This window comes from Ornithorhynchus anatinus, chromosome 3 (genome assembly GCF_004115215.2).
Source record: "Ornithorhynchus anatinus isolate Pmale09 chromosome 3, mOrnAna1.pri.v4, whole genome shotgun sequence".
In the NCBI taxonomy this organism is placed as follows: Eukaryota; Metazoa; Chordata; class Mammalia; order Monotremata; family Ornithorhynchidae; genus Ornithorhynchus; species Ornithorhynchus anatinus.
Window position 1 is genome coordinate 16,138,852 of NC_041730.1, and position 12,180 is coordinate 16,151,031.

The window sequence follows — 12,180 nt, forward strand, 5'->3', positions numbered from 1 at the left end:
CTTAGAACGGTGCTGGGCACATAGGAAGCGCTTCACGAATACCAACATTATTATTATTATTATTATTATTATCTGTCAAACGGGGAGGAAGCCGCCTCATAATCATAACGTCGGTATTCGTGAAGCGCTTCCTATGCGCAGAGCACCGTTCTAAGCGCCGGGGTAGACGTCCCACGTGGGGCTCACGGTCTCGATCCCCGTTTTGCAGATGAGGGAACCGAGGCCCGGAGAAGTGAAGTGACCCGCCCTCCCGTCCCCCAGCTGCCAAGGGGCAGGGCCGGGATTCGAACTCATGACCTCTGACTCCAAAGCCCGGGCTCTTTCCACCGAGGTTGGCTCTCCCACCCCGGGGCTCAGGAGACTGCCTGGCTCCCAGTGAGCTCTTCGCAAATGCCATCGTTATCACCGATTCCGTTCTTATTCCCCTGAGGAAGGCGGGGCCCCGGGCCCGCGGCCTGCTCCGCCTGAGGCGCGTCCGGGCCCCTCCCCTCCCCCTCCCCCCCCACCGGATGTGACGTCAGGCGGCCCGCGGAGGGGGAGGGGAGGGAGGGGAAAGCGGCGCTTCTGCCGGAAGTGAGGCCGGGGGGAGGGGCGGCCGGGAGGGGGGAAGGGGCGGGACCGAGCCGGACGGGCTCTGCCCACCGACGGCCCCTTCTTCCTCCTGCCCTCCCTGCCCGTCCTGCCCTCCTTGCCCACCCTGCCCATCCAACCCTCCCTGCCCTTCCTGCCCACCTTGCCCTCCCTGTCCACCCTGCCCTCCCTCCCCTTCCTGTCCACCCTGCCCTCCCTCCCCTTCCTGCCCACCCTGCCCACCTTGCCCTCCCTGCCCATCCAACCCTCCCTCCCCTTCCTGTCCACCCTGCCCACCTTGCCCTCCTTGCCCACCCTGCCCGTCCTGCCCATTTTGCCCATCCAGCCCTCCCTGCCCATCCTGCCCTCCCCGTCCACCCCGCCCAGCCCTTCCAGCCCGGGTCCGGGCGCGGGCAGGCCGTCGGGAGGCGATGGCGGGCCAGCCGTGAAGGGAGGAGGGGACGAAGGCCTTCGCTCCGGTGGGCGCCCGTCCTCCAGCGGCCCGCCCTCGGCCCCGGGGTCCCCGCCATGAAGCTGAAGCTGAAGAACGTCTTCCTCGCCTACTTTCTGGTGTCCCTGACGGGCCTCCTCTACGCCCTCATGCAGCTCGGTAAGGCGGGGCGGGGAAGGGGCCGGGGGCTCCCCCCACCCCCCCCCCACCCCGTGGCCCGGGCCCCTCCCCGGCGCTTACGACGGTGCCCTGCACATAGTGAGCGCTGACCGGATGCCGTCCTTCTGAGGACTCTCGATCCTGATGATGACGGTACTCGTTAAGCGCTCCCCGTGTGCCGGGCGCCGTCCCGAGCGCCGCGGCGGATCCCTGCCCTGTCCCGCGTGGGGTCGGCAGTCTTCGCCCCGTTTTTCCGGACGAGGGAACCGAGGCCCGGGGGAAAGAGCCCGGCCTGGGGAGTCAGAGGTCGCGGGTTCCCATCCCGCCTCCGCCGCCCGTCGGCCCGGTGACTTTGGACCGGTCGCCTGCCTTCTCCGGGCCTCGGTCGCCCCATCTGTCAGATGGGGATGAAGACCGTGAGCCCCACGGGGGACGGCCCGATCACCTTGCCTCCTTGTATCCGAGGATCTCCGAGGATCTCCGAGGATCTCCGAGGATCCAAGAACGGCGCTCGGCGCGTAGCGCTGAACCAACGCCGTCGTTACCGTCGTTATTACTATCACGCGCGTGCCACGCGCCAGGCGCCGGGGAAGGTACGGGCAGGTCGCTTTGGTCGCAGCCTCGGTCTCACGTGGGGCTCCAGGTTTCCGTCCCCGTTTCCCGGAGGAGGCAACCGAGGCCCAGGGAAGTAACCTGACTTACCCGAGGTCACACGGCAGACGAGCCGCAGGGCGGGATTAGAAGCCCGAAGCTTCCGACGGCCGGGCCCCGCGCTCCGTCGACTTGCCCGAGGCCACCCGGCGGACGGGCGGCGGGGCCGGGATTCGAAGCCGTTGACCTCCCGACTCCCGGGCCCGGGCTCTGGCCACTGATGATAATAGTGACGTTGGTATCTGTCGAGCGCTCACTAGGTGCCGAGCACCGTTCTAAGCGCTGGGGTAGACACGGGGGAATCAGGTTGTCCCACGTGGGGCTCACGGTCTTCGTCCCCATTTGACAGAGGAGGGAACTGAGGCCCAGAGAGGTGAGGTGAGTCGCCCACGGTCACCCAGCTGACAGGTGGCAGAGCTGGGATTCAAACCCACGACCTCTGACTCCAGAGCCTGTGCTCGTTCCGCTGAGCCACGCTGCTTCTAGGCCCTGCCGCTTCTCTGGACTGAAAGCGCGTCGCGGGCAGGGAACGCGTCCGTCGGGTGTTGTGGCGTACCCTGCCGCAGTTGTTGTGGCGTGCTCGGTACGGAGCACGGTGAGCGCTCGGTAAGTACCATCGGATGAATGGATGGATGGATGGATGAATGACTCTAGCGGGGTGCGCGGGTGGGAGCCCAGAGGCCCCTGAAACAGTCCCTCCGTCGGCGCTACGTAGTGAGCACCTACCGTGTGCGGAGCATTGTACTAAATGCTCGGGAGAGGACAGTCCATTAGAGTCGGTAGATAGCGTGGAGGACTTCGTTCTTTCGTGCAGTCGTATTTACTGAGCGCTTACTGTGTGCAGAGCACTGTACTGAGCCCTCGGCACGTCCAAGTCGGCGGACCGGAAAGGCCGAATCTGCAGAGGGAGCCGACTGATTTTAACGTGATGCTTATTCATTCGATCGGCTCTGATCGTTCGGATCAAAACGGGTTTTATTATTTTTTAAGGTGTCCAGCTGATTAGCATGTATCGAATGATGAATACGTTCTGTAGTGTTGTCCTCTCCCAAGCGCTCAGTACGGTGCTCTGCCCGCAGTAAGGGCTCACTAAATACCGCTGAAGGAATGAAGCAGCACGGCCCGGTGGCTAGAGCCCGGGCCTGGGAGTCGGGAGGACCTGGGTTCTAATCCCCACTCTGCCACTTGTCTGCCGTGTGACCTTGGGTGAGACACTTCGCTCCTCTGGGCCTCATTCGACTCACCTGCGAAGTGCGGATTAAGGCCGTGAGTCCTGTGTGCGGGATACGGACTGTGTCCCAGCTTCATTCATTCGTTCAGTAGTATTTATTGAGCGCTTACTATGTGCAGAGCACTGTAGTAAGCGCTTGGAATGGACAGTTCAGCAACCGACAGAGACAATCCCTGCCCGTCGACGGGCTCGCAGTCTGGTCGGGGGAGACGGACGGACAAAAGCAACTCGATTACCTTGTACCTGCCCCACTGCTTAGAAGAGCGCCGGGCACATAGTAAGCGCTTAATTAGAACCGAGGTCATTGGGTTCCAATCCCAGCTCCGCCGCTTGTCAGCTGTGTGACTCTGGGCAAGTCCCTTCACTTCTCTGGGCCTAGAAAATGGGGATGAAGACCGTGAGCCCCACGTGGGACAACCCGATCGATCACCTTGTACCCCCCCCCCCCCAGCGCTTAGGGCGGTGCTTTGCCCGTAGTAAGCGCCTAACAAATGCCGTCATTATCAATTACCGAGTATACATTAAAAGAAAAAATCACACCTTCACTTGATTCGGGCATTTGTTCGGGCTCCCCTCTGCTCGTCCTCTAGACTGTAAGCTCCTTGTGGGCAGGGACTCTGTTTCTCGTTGTGCTCGCCGAAGCGCTTAGAACAGTGCTCTCTGCACGCAGTAAGCGCTCAGTAAATACGACTGGATGAACGAATGACCGACGTCTCTCCCCCGTCTCTCTCCCGGCCTAGGTCAGCCGTGTGACTGTTCTCCTCACCTGCGGGCAGCGGCCGAACAGCTGCGCGGGAAGGACCTGAAGATCTCCCAGCTTCAGGCGGAACTGAGGCGGCCCCCGGCCCCGGGCCGGCCCCTCGAATCCGAGGCCCTGCCCATTATCTACGTGGTGACGCCCACCTACGCTAGGTACGGGCCGGGCCGGCGACTTCGGGGAGGCCCGGGGGTCGGGGGTCGGGGGTCTCCCACGAGGGACACGCGTTAGCTCCCGAAGAGGTGGAGGGACGGCCGTGTCGAATTAGAAGGGTCGGCGGGATCGGGAAAGGTGACAGAGAGGGGTTATTGTTGTCTTGTACTCTCCCCAGCGCTGAGAACAGTGCTCTGCACACGGTAAGCGCTCAGTAAATAGGAGTGAATGAAGGAAACGGGTGCTCCCTGGAGGTTAGGCAAACCGCGAGCATTTTGCGGGCAGGCAGCGGGTCCGTTTATGGCGTGGCGAAGTGAGAGGCAGCGTGGCGTAGCGGAGGGAGCCCGGGCCTGGGAGTCGGAAGGTCATGGGTTCTAATCCCGGCCCCGCCGCTTGTCCGCCGTGTGACCTCGGGCCGGGCGCTTGGCTCCTCTGGGCCTCATCTGGAAAACGGGGATTGAGACCGTGAGCACGGGGCTGCGTCTAACCTGATTTGCTCGCATCCACCCCAGCGCTGAGTACGGCTCCTGGCGCGTAGTAAGCGCTTAACGAATGCCGTTATCGTTATTATTTATTGTTGCATCATGCTCTCCCAGGTGCTTAGTACAGCGCTCTGCACCCAGTGAGCGCTCAATAAATATGAACGCAAGGATAGAAGGGATGAAGTTCTAGGATTATGGAGGTGGGGGTCGCTGTCGGAGCCCTGGAACACTACTCATTCATTCAGTAGTATTTATTGAGCGCTTACTCTGTGCAGAGCGCTGGACTAAGCGCTTGGAATGGACAATCAGGCCACAGATAGAGAGACTCCCCGCCCAGAGACGGGCTCACAGTCTGCTCGGGGGAGACGGCCGGCCGAGCGAAAGAGAACGAATCGAAAAGGAGACGACGTTATCCCGATAGATAGGATGAAGGGGATGGACACCTCATTAACAAAATAAACCGGGTAATAAATGATAGATACAGACGAGCACAGCACTGCGGGGAGGGGAAGGAGTAGAGGGAAAGGGGGCTCGGCTGAGGGGAGGAAGCAGCATGCTACGGGAAGCGGCATGGCCTAGTAGAGAAGGACCGTGATCTGGTGGCTAGAACGAGGGCCCGGGGGTCAGAAGGACCCGAGTTCTAATCCCGGTTCTGCCCCTTGCCCGCTGTGGGGCCTTGGGCGAGTCGCTTCACTTCCCTGGGCCTCAGTTCCCTCATCTGTAAGATGGGGATCGGGACGGGGAGCCCCCTGGGGGACAGGGACCGGGTTCGACCCGATTAACCTGTACCTACCCCAGCACTCGGTACAGTGCCTGGCACCCGGTAAGCGCTTAACAGATGCCGCAGTTATCGTCACGTCAGCGGCGAGAACCGTCGGGTTGGGGGTGTTGGGAGGGGGCGGTCTGAGCTGCGTGGGGAGAGAGGAGGAGGCCGGGTGGCATAAATGAAGAGAAGCAGCGTGGCTCAGTGGAAAGAGCCCGGGCTTGGGCGTCACAGATCCCGGGTTCGAATCCCAGCTCCGCCACTCGTCAGCCGGGTGCCTTTGGGCGAGTCGCCTCTCTTCCCTGGGCCTCAGTTCCCTCATCCGGAAGATGGGGCCGAAGACTGTGCGAGCCTCACGTGGGACGACCTGATCCCCCTGCATCCCCCCCGGCGCTTAGAACGGTGCCCCGCACGTAGCGAGCGCTTAACAGATACCATCGTCGTCATTATCATCACTGTAAATGTCTCCGGAGTGGGATGAAGGAGGAGGAGGACGGTCAGGCCTGGAAGAAGGGCGCGGAAGGCCCGGTCGCGAAGGAGAGAAGCCGGCCCCCTCCCCCGGGCGCCGTTCCCCGGCCCGCCTCGCCCGACTCCCGCTTCTCTCTCCGTCTCTCTCCCCGGGCCCTCAGACTGGTGCAGAAGGCGGAGCTGGTGCGGCTGGCCCAGACCCTGGCCCTCGTCCCCCGGCTGCACTGGGTCCTGGTGGAGGACGCCGACGGCCCCACGGCGCTGGTCTCGGGGCTGCTGGCCGCCTCCGGCCTGCGCTTCACCCACCTGGCCGTCCCCACCCCCCGGGGCCAGCGGCTGCGGGAGGGGGAGCCCGGCTGGGCCCGGCCCCGGGGGGTGGAGCAGCGGAACAGGGCGCTGGCCTGGCTGCGGGGCGGCGGCGGCGGGGAGCCCGCCGGGGGAGACCGGCTCCCCCCGCCCCCGGGCGCCAGGGGCGTCGTGTATTTCGCCGACGACGACAACACCTACAGCCGGGAGCTGTTCGAGGAGGTGAGGAGGGGGCCCGGCCCGGCCCGGCCCGATCCGGAGGGAGGGAGGGAGGGAAGCTGAAGCCGGCGGAGAGGGTGGGGGGGCCGCGGGGAAGGTGGCGTTTGTAGAGGGGCAGCCTGGCTTAGTGGCGAGAGCCCGGGCTTGGGAGTCGGAGGGGGCGGGTTCTCATCCCGCCCCCGCCACTTGTCTGCTGGGCGACCTTGGCCAAGCCGCTCCGCTTCTCTGGGTCCCCGTTACCTCAGCTGTTAAAATGGGGGTTGAGACCGTGAGCCCCACGGGGGAACGACCCGCTGACCCCGCATGTGCCCCAGCGCTTAGAACGGTGCTCGGCACGTAGCAAGCGCTTCGCGAATACCATTATCGGTGTTATTTTCTCGACTTCCTCCCCGGCGTCCCCCGTCCCCGCCCCGGCTCCGTCGGCCCGGGGCCCGTGGAGGGGCGGGGGGGGGGGGGGGGCGGGGGAGGGCGGGGGCGGGGCCTGGCGTCCGGCGGCCCCGCGGCTGAGGACGGACTCCCCTCGTCCCCTCAGATGCGTTGGACCCGGGGGGTCTCGGTGTGGCCCGTGGGGCTGGTGGGAGGCCTCCGGTTCGAGGGGCCCAAGGTGCAGGGGGGCCAGGTGGTGGGTTTCCACACGGCCTGGGAGCCCTCCCGGCCCTTCCCCCTGGACATGGCCGGCTTCGCCGTGGCTCTGCCCCTGCTGCTGGCTCACCCCGCGGCCCGGTTCGACTCCGCCGCCCCCCGGGGCCACCTGGAGAGCAGCCTCCTTAGCCAGCTGGTCGATCCCAAGGACCTGGAGCCCCAGGCAGCCAACTGCACGCGGGTAAGGAGGCGGGGGCCGGGGAAGAAGGCGGGCGGGGACCGGCCGGGCTCAGCCTGGGCCGTCCTCGGCCACCCCGGAGACCGAACCCCGTCGCCGGCCGGTCGGCCGGATTTATCGAGCGCCGACCGGGTGCGGAGCGCTCTACTGAGCGCTCGGGAGAGGTCGGTGGAACAGAGACGCGTTCCCTGCCCGCAGCGAGCTTAGAGCGAGAAGCAACGTGGCCTACCTGGCTAGAGCTCGGGCCCGGCGGTCGGGAGGACCTGGGTTCTGATCCCGGCTCCGCCCCCCGGGCCGCCCCGTGACCGTGGGCAAGTTACGTCTCTGTGCCCCGCTTACCTCGTCCGTAAAATGGGGATTGCTTTCTCTGTATTGACGTCTGTGAGCTCATCGTGGGCGGGGAGCGTGGCCGTTTGTCGTTGCGTTGCACTTTCCCGAGCGCTCAATCAGTACGATCGCGTGAATAAATGACAGAATAACAGATGGCTTCCCTGCCCGCGACGAGCTCACGGTCTAGAGGGTGACTGTGGGAGGTGCCGACCTCTGTAATAACAACTGTGGTTTACGTTAATAATAAACTATCGTTAATCCCAACTCTGCCACTTGGTTGCCGCGTGACCTCGGGCGAGTCGCTTGGATTCTCCGGGCCTCAGTTTCCGCCTCTGTAAAATGGGAATCGAGTCCCTGGGCTCCTTCCCGCCCCCGTTAGGCTGTGAGCACCAGGTGGGATAGGGATTGCGTCTGCTCTGCCCGTACTCTACCTACCCCGGCACTTACCGTAGAGAAGCAGCCAGTCAGAGGACCCGCGTCCTAATCCCGGCTCTGGCAGATGCCTGCCGTGTAACCCGGGGCCCGTCTGTGTATCGGTTCCCACGTCGGCGGAGTGGGGCCTCGGTCCCCGATCTCTCTCTTTGCTTAAACCGCGAGCCCCCGGTGGGGTCTGATATTCTGGTGTCCACCCCAGCGCTCGGTACAGAGCTTGGGACGTGGCAGGCACTTAACAGACCCCACAGTTATCATCACCACAGTCGTCATCCTCTGGACGGTAAGGTCGTTGTGGGCAGGGAATATATAGCTGTCATTTTGTCATTCGGTCGGATTTATCGAGCGCTTACTGCGTGCAGAGCACTGTACTAAGTAAGCGGTTGGGAGAGGACGGCGCGACAGGAAACGGACACATTCCCTGCCCGCAACGAGCTATGTCGTGTTCTCCCGAGCTCGGCGCCCAATAAATGCGATCGACGGGCCGCCTCGCCTCGGTCTCGAGGAGGCGTCCGACTGGCGCCGTGGGGTCGGGGAGGGCCCGGGGCCCGGGGCCCGGGGCAGGTTCCGACTGGGTTCTGTCGGCAGGTCCTGGTGTGGCACACACGCACAGAGAAGCCCAAAATGAAGCAAGAGGAGCAGCTGGCGCGGCAGGGCCGGGGCTCGGACCCCGCCGTGGAGGTGTGACCCGGCCGGTCCCGCCCGCCGCCGAAGACGGCCCGGCTCCCGGGCCCCCGGGGATCGCCCGGAGCTGCGGGTCGGCCCTGGGGACCCCCCCGGGAACACGAGGACCAAGCGGAGGCCAACCCCCCCCCCCCCCCCCCCTTCACCCCACGGACCTCGCGTGGGAAATCCGGGGCTCGGCCCGCCCCGAGCCCCGGGCCGAGACGCCGTCCAGGCGGGAGGGCTGGGAGACCTTCCCCTCTCGCCCGGAGGCAGAGGCGAGGTTGTCCCCACGGGGGGGGGGGGGAAGGCGGCCTCGCACCCCCTCCCGGAAGGGAGTTTCCGATAAATCGGGGTTCGGCTGGGCCCCCGGTCCCTCGCCCGAAATTGGGCGCGGAGGTGGGAATGGAAGAAGGTCAGTCAGGTTGAGCTGGGGGTGGCTTTCTGCCAATCCGGTCCTGGGAGGGTTGGGGGAGGGAGGCGCCCAGGTTTTCGTGCCCCCTTTCCCCCCCCCGGCAAAGCAGGGGGCTGCTTTCCTGGGCTAGGACAGGAGGAGCCCTGCCGGGAAGTTGGAGGGCGCCGACTACAGGCTGCCGCTACCGAACTTAATGGGGCTAGAGGGAGGCCTGTGGCTCCTTCCCCCCGCCAAGTGAGCATGTTTACCTCGGCCGGCCTCCCCAATAAAAACTAGACTTCTCAACTAGACTCCCGCTTTGTCCGTCTGTCCGGGCCCCCCTGCCCCTCCTCTTCATTCGGTCGTATTTACTGTTGAGACCGTGAGCCCGTCATCGGGCGGGGATCGTCTCCATCTGTTGCCGAATCGTACGTTCCAAGCGCTCGGCACGGTGCTCTGCACAGAGTAAGAGCTCAATAAATACGACCGAATGGACGAACGAGTGGACCAACGCCTGCCGTGTGCAGAGCACGGTACTGAACGCTCCTGTTCCTCTCCTCTTGTCCCACCCTCTCCCCCGAGGAGGCGGAGCGGCGTTCGCCCTCCCTCCCCACCCCGCACCCCTAAGGGGACCACCCCCTAAGCAGCACTGACCGGCGCCGACTCTGCGCCGAACACCCACGTGCACCGAGAGCGGGTCGCTCGGAGCAGAAGCACCCCTAGACGTGGGCGTCGACCCCCCCCCCCCGGTCTACTAGCTGACTTGCCCAAAGCAGGGATCGGAACCTCCGCTTGTCCCCACCTCCGCCCACCCTCAGCATGAGACGTGGCATCGGATAAACCAGATTTATCGATCCTCCGTCGCTTCCAGCTTCATCCCTCCTCCTGCCCCATTTCTCCCTGCCTGCCTTCCTCCCTTCCCGCTCCCAGCTAGAGGGCTCCGGGCCGAATGAGTTGATCCTCCCTGGATCCCGCCACCTCGGCCACATCCCGAGTCCCTTCTATTTGCAGCGTCGGGTCCCGGCTGCCGATCGTGTCGTCGTCCCGGGTCCCCGGGTCCCCTCCATCTGGCCCGAGGTCGGCCCCTCTCCCACCTCTCAGGGGAAGGGGCTGGAGCCTCGAATCCTCTGCCCCAACCCCTAACCCTCTTCTCTCTCCCCCTCTAGACTCGTAAACTCGCTACGGGCAGGGAACGGGGCTGCCGATTCCGTCGGCTTGTACTCTCCCCGGCGCTCGATCGAGGGGCGCTAGGCCTCGGGTGCGGCCTCCTCGGGCGGGGCTTCTTCGGGCCCCAGCCTGTTGTCCCTCGCCCCCCGTGGCCGGGCGCTTCTCAACATCTCCCGTAGTCCCCGGGGCATCGGGAAGCCCCGGGCCTCTCCGTCGACGGCCGCCCCCGACCCCTCCAACGCCGTCTGCAGGTACCGGAGCCCCAGGAGCGCGGAGCCCTGTGGGACGGAAGAGGGGAAGGAGAGTCTCGGTCGGCGAGGGAGCCCGGCGGCCTCGTCCGTCGAGCGAGGGATGCGAGGCGGCGTGGCCCGGGGGGGGGGGGCGGAGCCCGGGCCCGCCAGTCCGAAGGACCCGGCTTCCGCTCCCGGCTCCGTCGCCTGTCCTCCGCGTGGCCTCGGCCAAGTCGCTTCACGTCCCTGGGCCCCCGGCTACCTCGTCCGCAAAGCGGAGATGGAGACCGTGAGCCCCGTGGGGGACGGGCACCGACGATCTCGCCTCTACCCCCCGGCTCTCAGTACGGTGCCCGGCACGTAGTAAGCGCTCCATAAATACCGTACTAAATACTAGCGTATTATTCTTAGATACGATTATTGTTACCGTGAAAAGGGAGGGAGGGGCTGGAGGGAAGGAAGGGGCTTACGGTCGGGGCCGCCTCAGAAACCTCGAGACCCGGAAGGGGGTGAGGGGAAGGCGGAGATCACCGACCTTCCTCTTGTTGGGGGCTGGGCCGTGTTCGGGCGGGGACCGGGCGGGCCCCCGAGGCCGGCTCACCTGCAGCGGGCAGGTGAGCGGCAGGCTGCGCGGGGTCCCAGTCAGCCCCCGCAGATGCCCCGGCAGAACGGGACGGCAGCCTCGCTCCCGCGGGTCGAGGCCGAGCTGGTGGGGGTCGAAGCCGGGGTGGCCGTGGAGCTCGGAGAGGTGGTTCCGCAGGCAGGGTCGGGGCGAGCGGGGGTTACGTCCGTCAAGCACGGCCCCGCTACGCTGCTCTGGATCTGGCTGCCGAGGGAAGGAGGGGGCCGGGTTAGGGCGGCGGGCCCGGGGGCGACGCGGAAGGCGCTCGGGAGGGTACGACGCGGCGAAACGGAAGAGGCGTGCCCTGCCCGCAGCCGGGGAGACGGGCCTTAATATAAATGAAGGAATTACGAGACGGGGGCCGTAAGGGCCGCGGGGCCGGGAGGAGGGGGCGGGTGAAGGGAGCGAGTCGGACGGAGAAGAGGGAATGAGGGCTTAGGCAGGGAAGGCCTCTTGGAGGAGATGCGCCTACGGGCTCGTTCAGTCGTATTTATCGAGCGCTCACCGTGTGCAGGGCACTGTACGAAGCGCTCGGAAAGTACGATTGGGCAACAGAGACCATCCCGGCCCAACGGCGGGCTCACGGTCTAGAGAAGCAGCGTGGCTCAGGGGAGAGAGCCCGGGCTCGGGAGTCAGAGGTCATGGGTTTGAATCCCGGCTCTGCCACCTGTCAGCTGGGTTGACCGTGGGCGAGTCACTTCACTTCTCGGTGCCTCACTGACCTCATCTGGAAAATGGGGATTAACCGTGAGCCTCACGTGGGACGGCCCGATGACCCCGTATCTACCCCAGCGCTTAGAACAGCGCTGTGCACATAGTAAGCGTTTAACAAATCCCAACATTACTATTGTTATTAGAAGGGGGGAGACAGACGACAAAACGAAACAAGTAGACGGGCGTCCGTAGCTTCAATATAAATGAATAGAATTATAGACAGATACACATCATTAAGAAAATATATAGACGAATAAATACGTACCTAGATACACAAGTGCTGTGGGGAGCGGGGTAGAGCAGAGGGCGGAGGAGCAGAGGACAAGGGGGGCTCAGGCCGGGAAGGCCTCCCGGAGGAGGCTCGGGGATCCCTCTCAACGCCGAACCCGCGGCCCGCCTCCGGCCCGGAACGCTTTCCCGCCCGGTGGCCGACAGACCTTCGCCCTCCCTTCCTTCGGAGCCTTATTTAAATAATGTCGGTATCTGTTAAGCGCTTACTACGTGCAGAGCACTGTTCTAAGCGCTGGGGGAGATGCACAGTAATCAGGTCTCCTACGTGAGGCTCACGGTTAATCCCCATTTTCCAGATGAGGTAACT

The 12,180-nt window shown here is 64.7% G+C and overlaps 2 protein-coding genes across 2 annotated transcripts; one reads left to right on the plus strand and one right to left on the minus strand.

Moving 5' to 3' along the window:
* The first annotated feature begins 823 nt into the window (after window positions 1-823).
* On the plus strand, window positions 824-9,160 carry B3GAT3 (beta-1,3-glucuronyltransferase 3). Its single transcript, XM_029060381.1, has 5 exons — window positions 824-1,180; window positions 3,803-3,974; window positions 5,847-6,213; window positions 6,743-7,033; window positions 8,381-9,160. Exons 1-5 carry the CDS (start codon window positions 1,099-1,101, stop codon window positions 8,477-8,479), a joined length of 1,011 nt encoding a protein of 336 aa, XP_028916214.1. The 5' UTR covers window positions 824-1,098; the 3' UTR covers window positions 8,480-9,160.
* Window positions 9,161-9,674: 514 nt separating this feature from the next.
* ROM1 (retinal outer segment membrane protein 1) lies at window positions 9,675-11,816 on the minus strand. Its single transcript, XM_029058941.1, has 4 exons — window positions 11,812-11,816; window positions 11,374-11,407; window positions 10,848-11,072; window positions 9,675-10,294 (listed from the first exon to the last, which is right to left on the minus strand). The coding sequence occupies exons 1-4, from the start codon at window positions 11,814-11,816 to the stop codon at window positions 10,097-10,099; spliced, it is 462 nt and encodes a 153-aa protein (XP_028914774.1). The 3' UTR covers window positions 9,675-10,096.
* Between the last annotated feature and the right edge of the window lie 364 nt (window positions 11,817-12,180).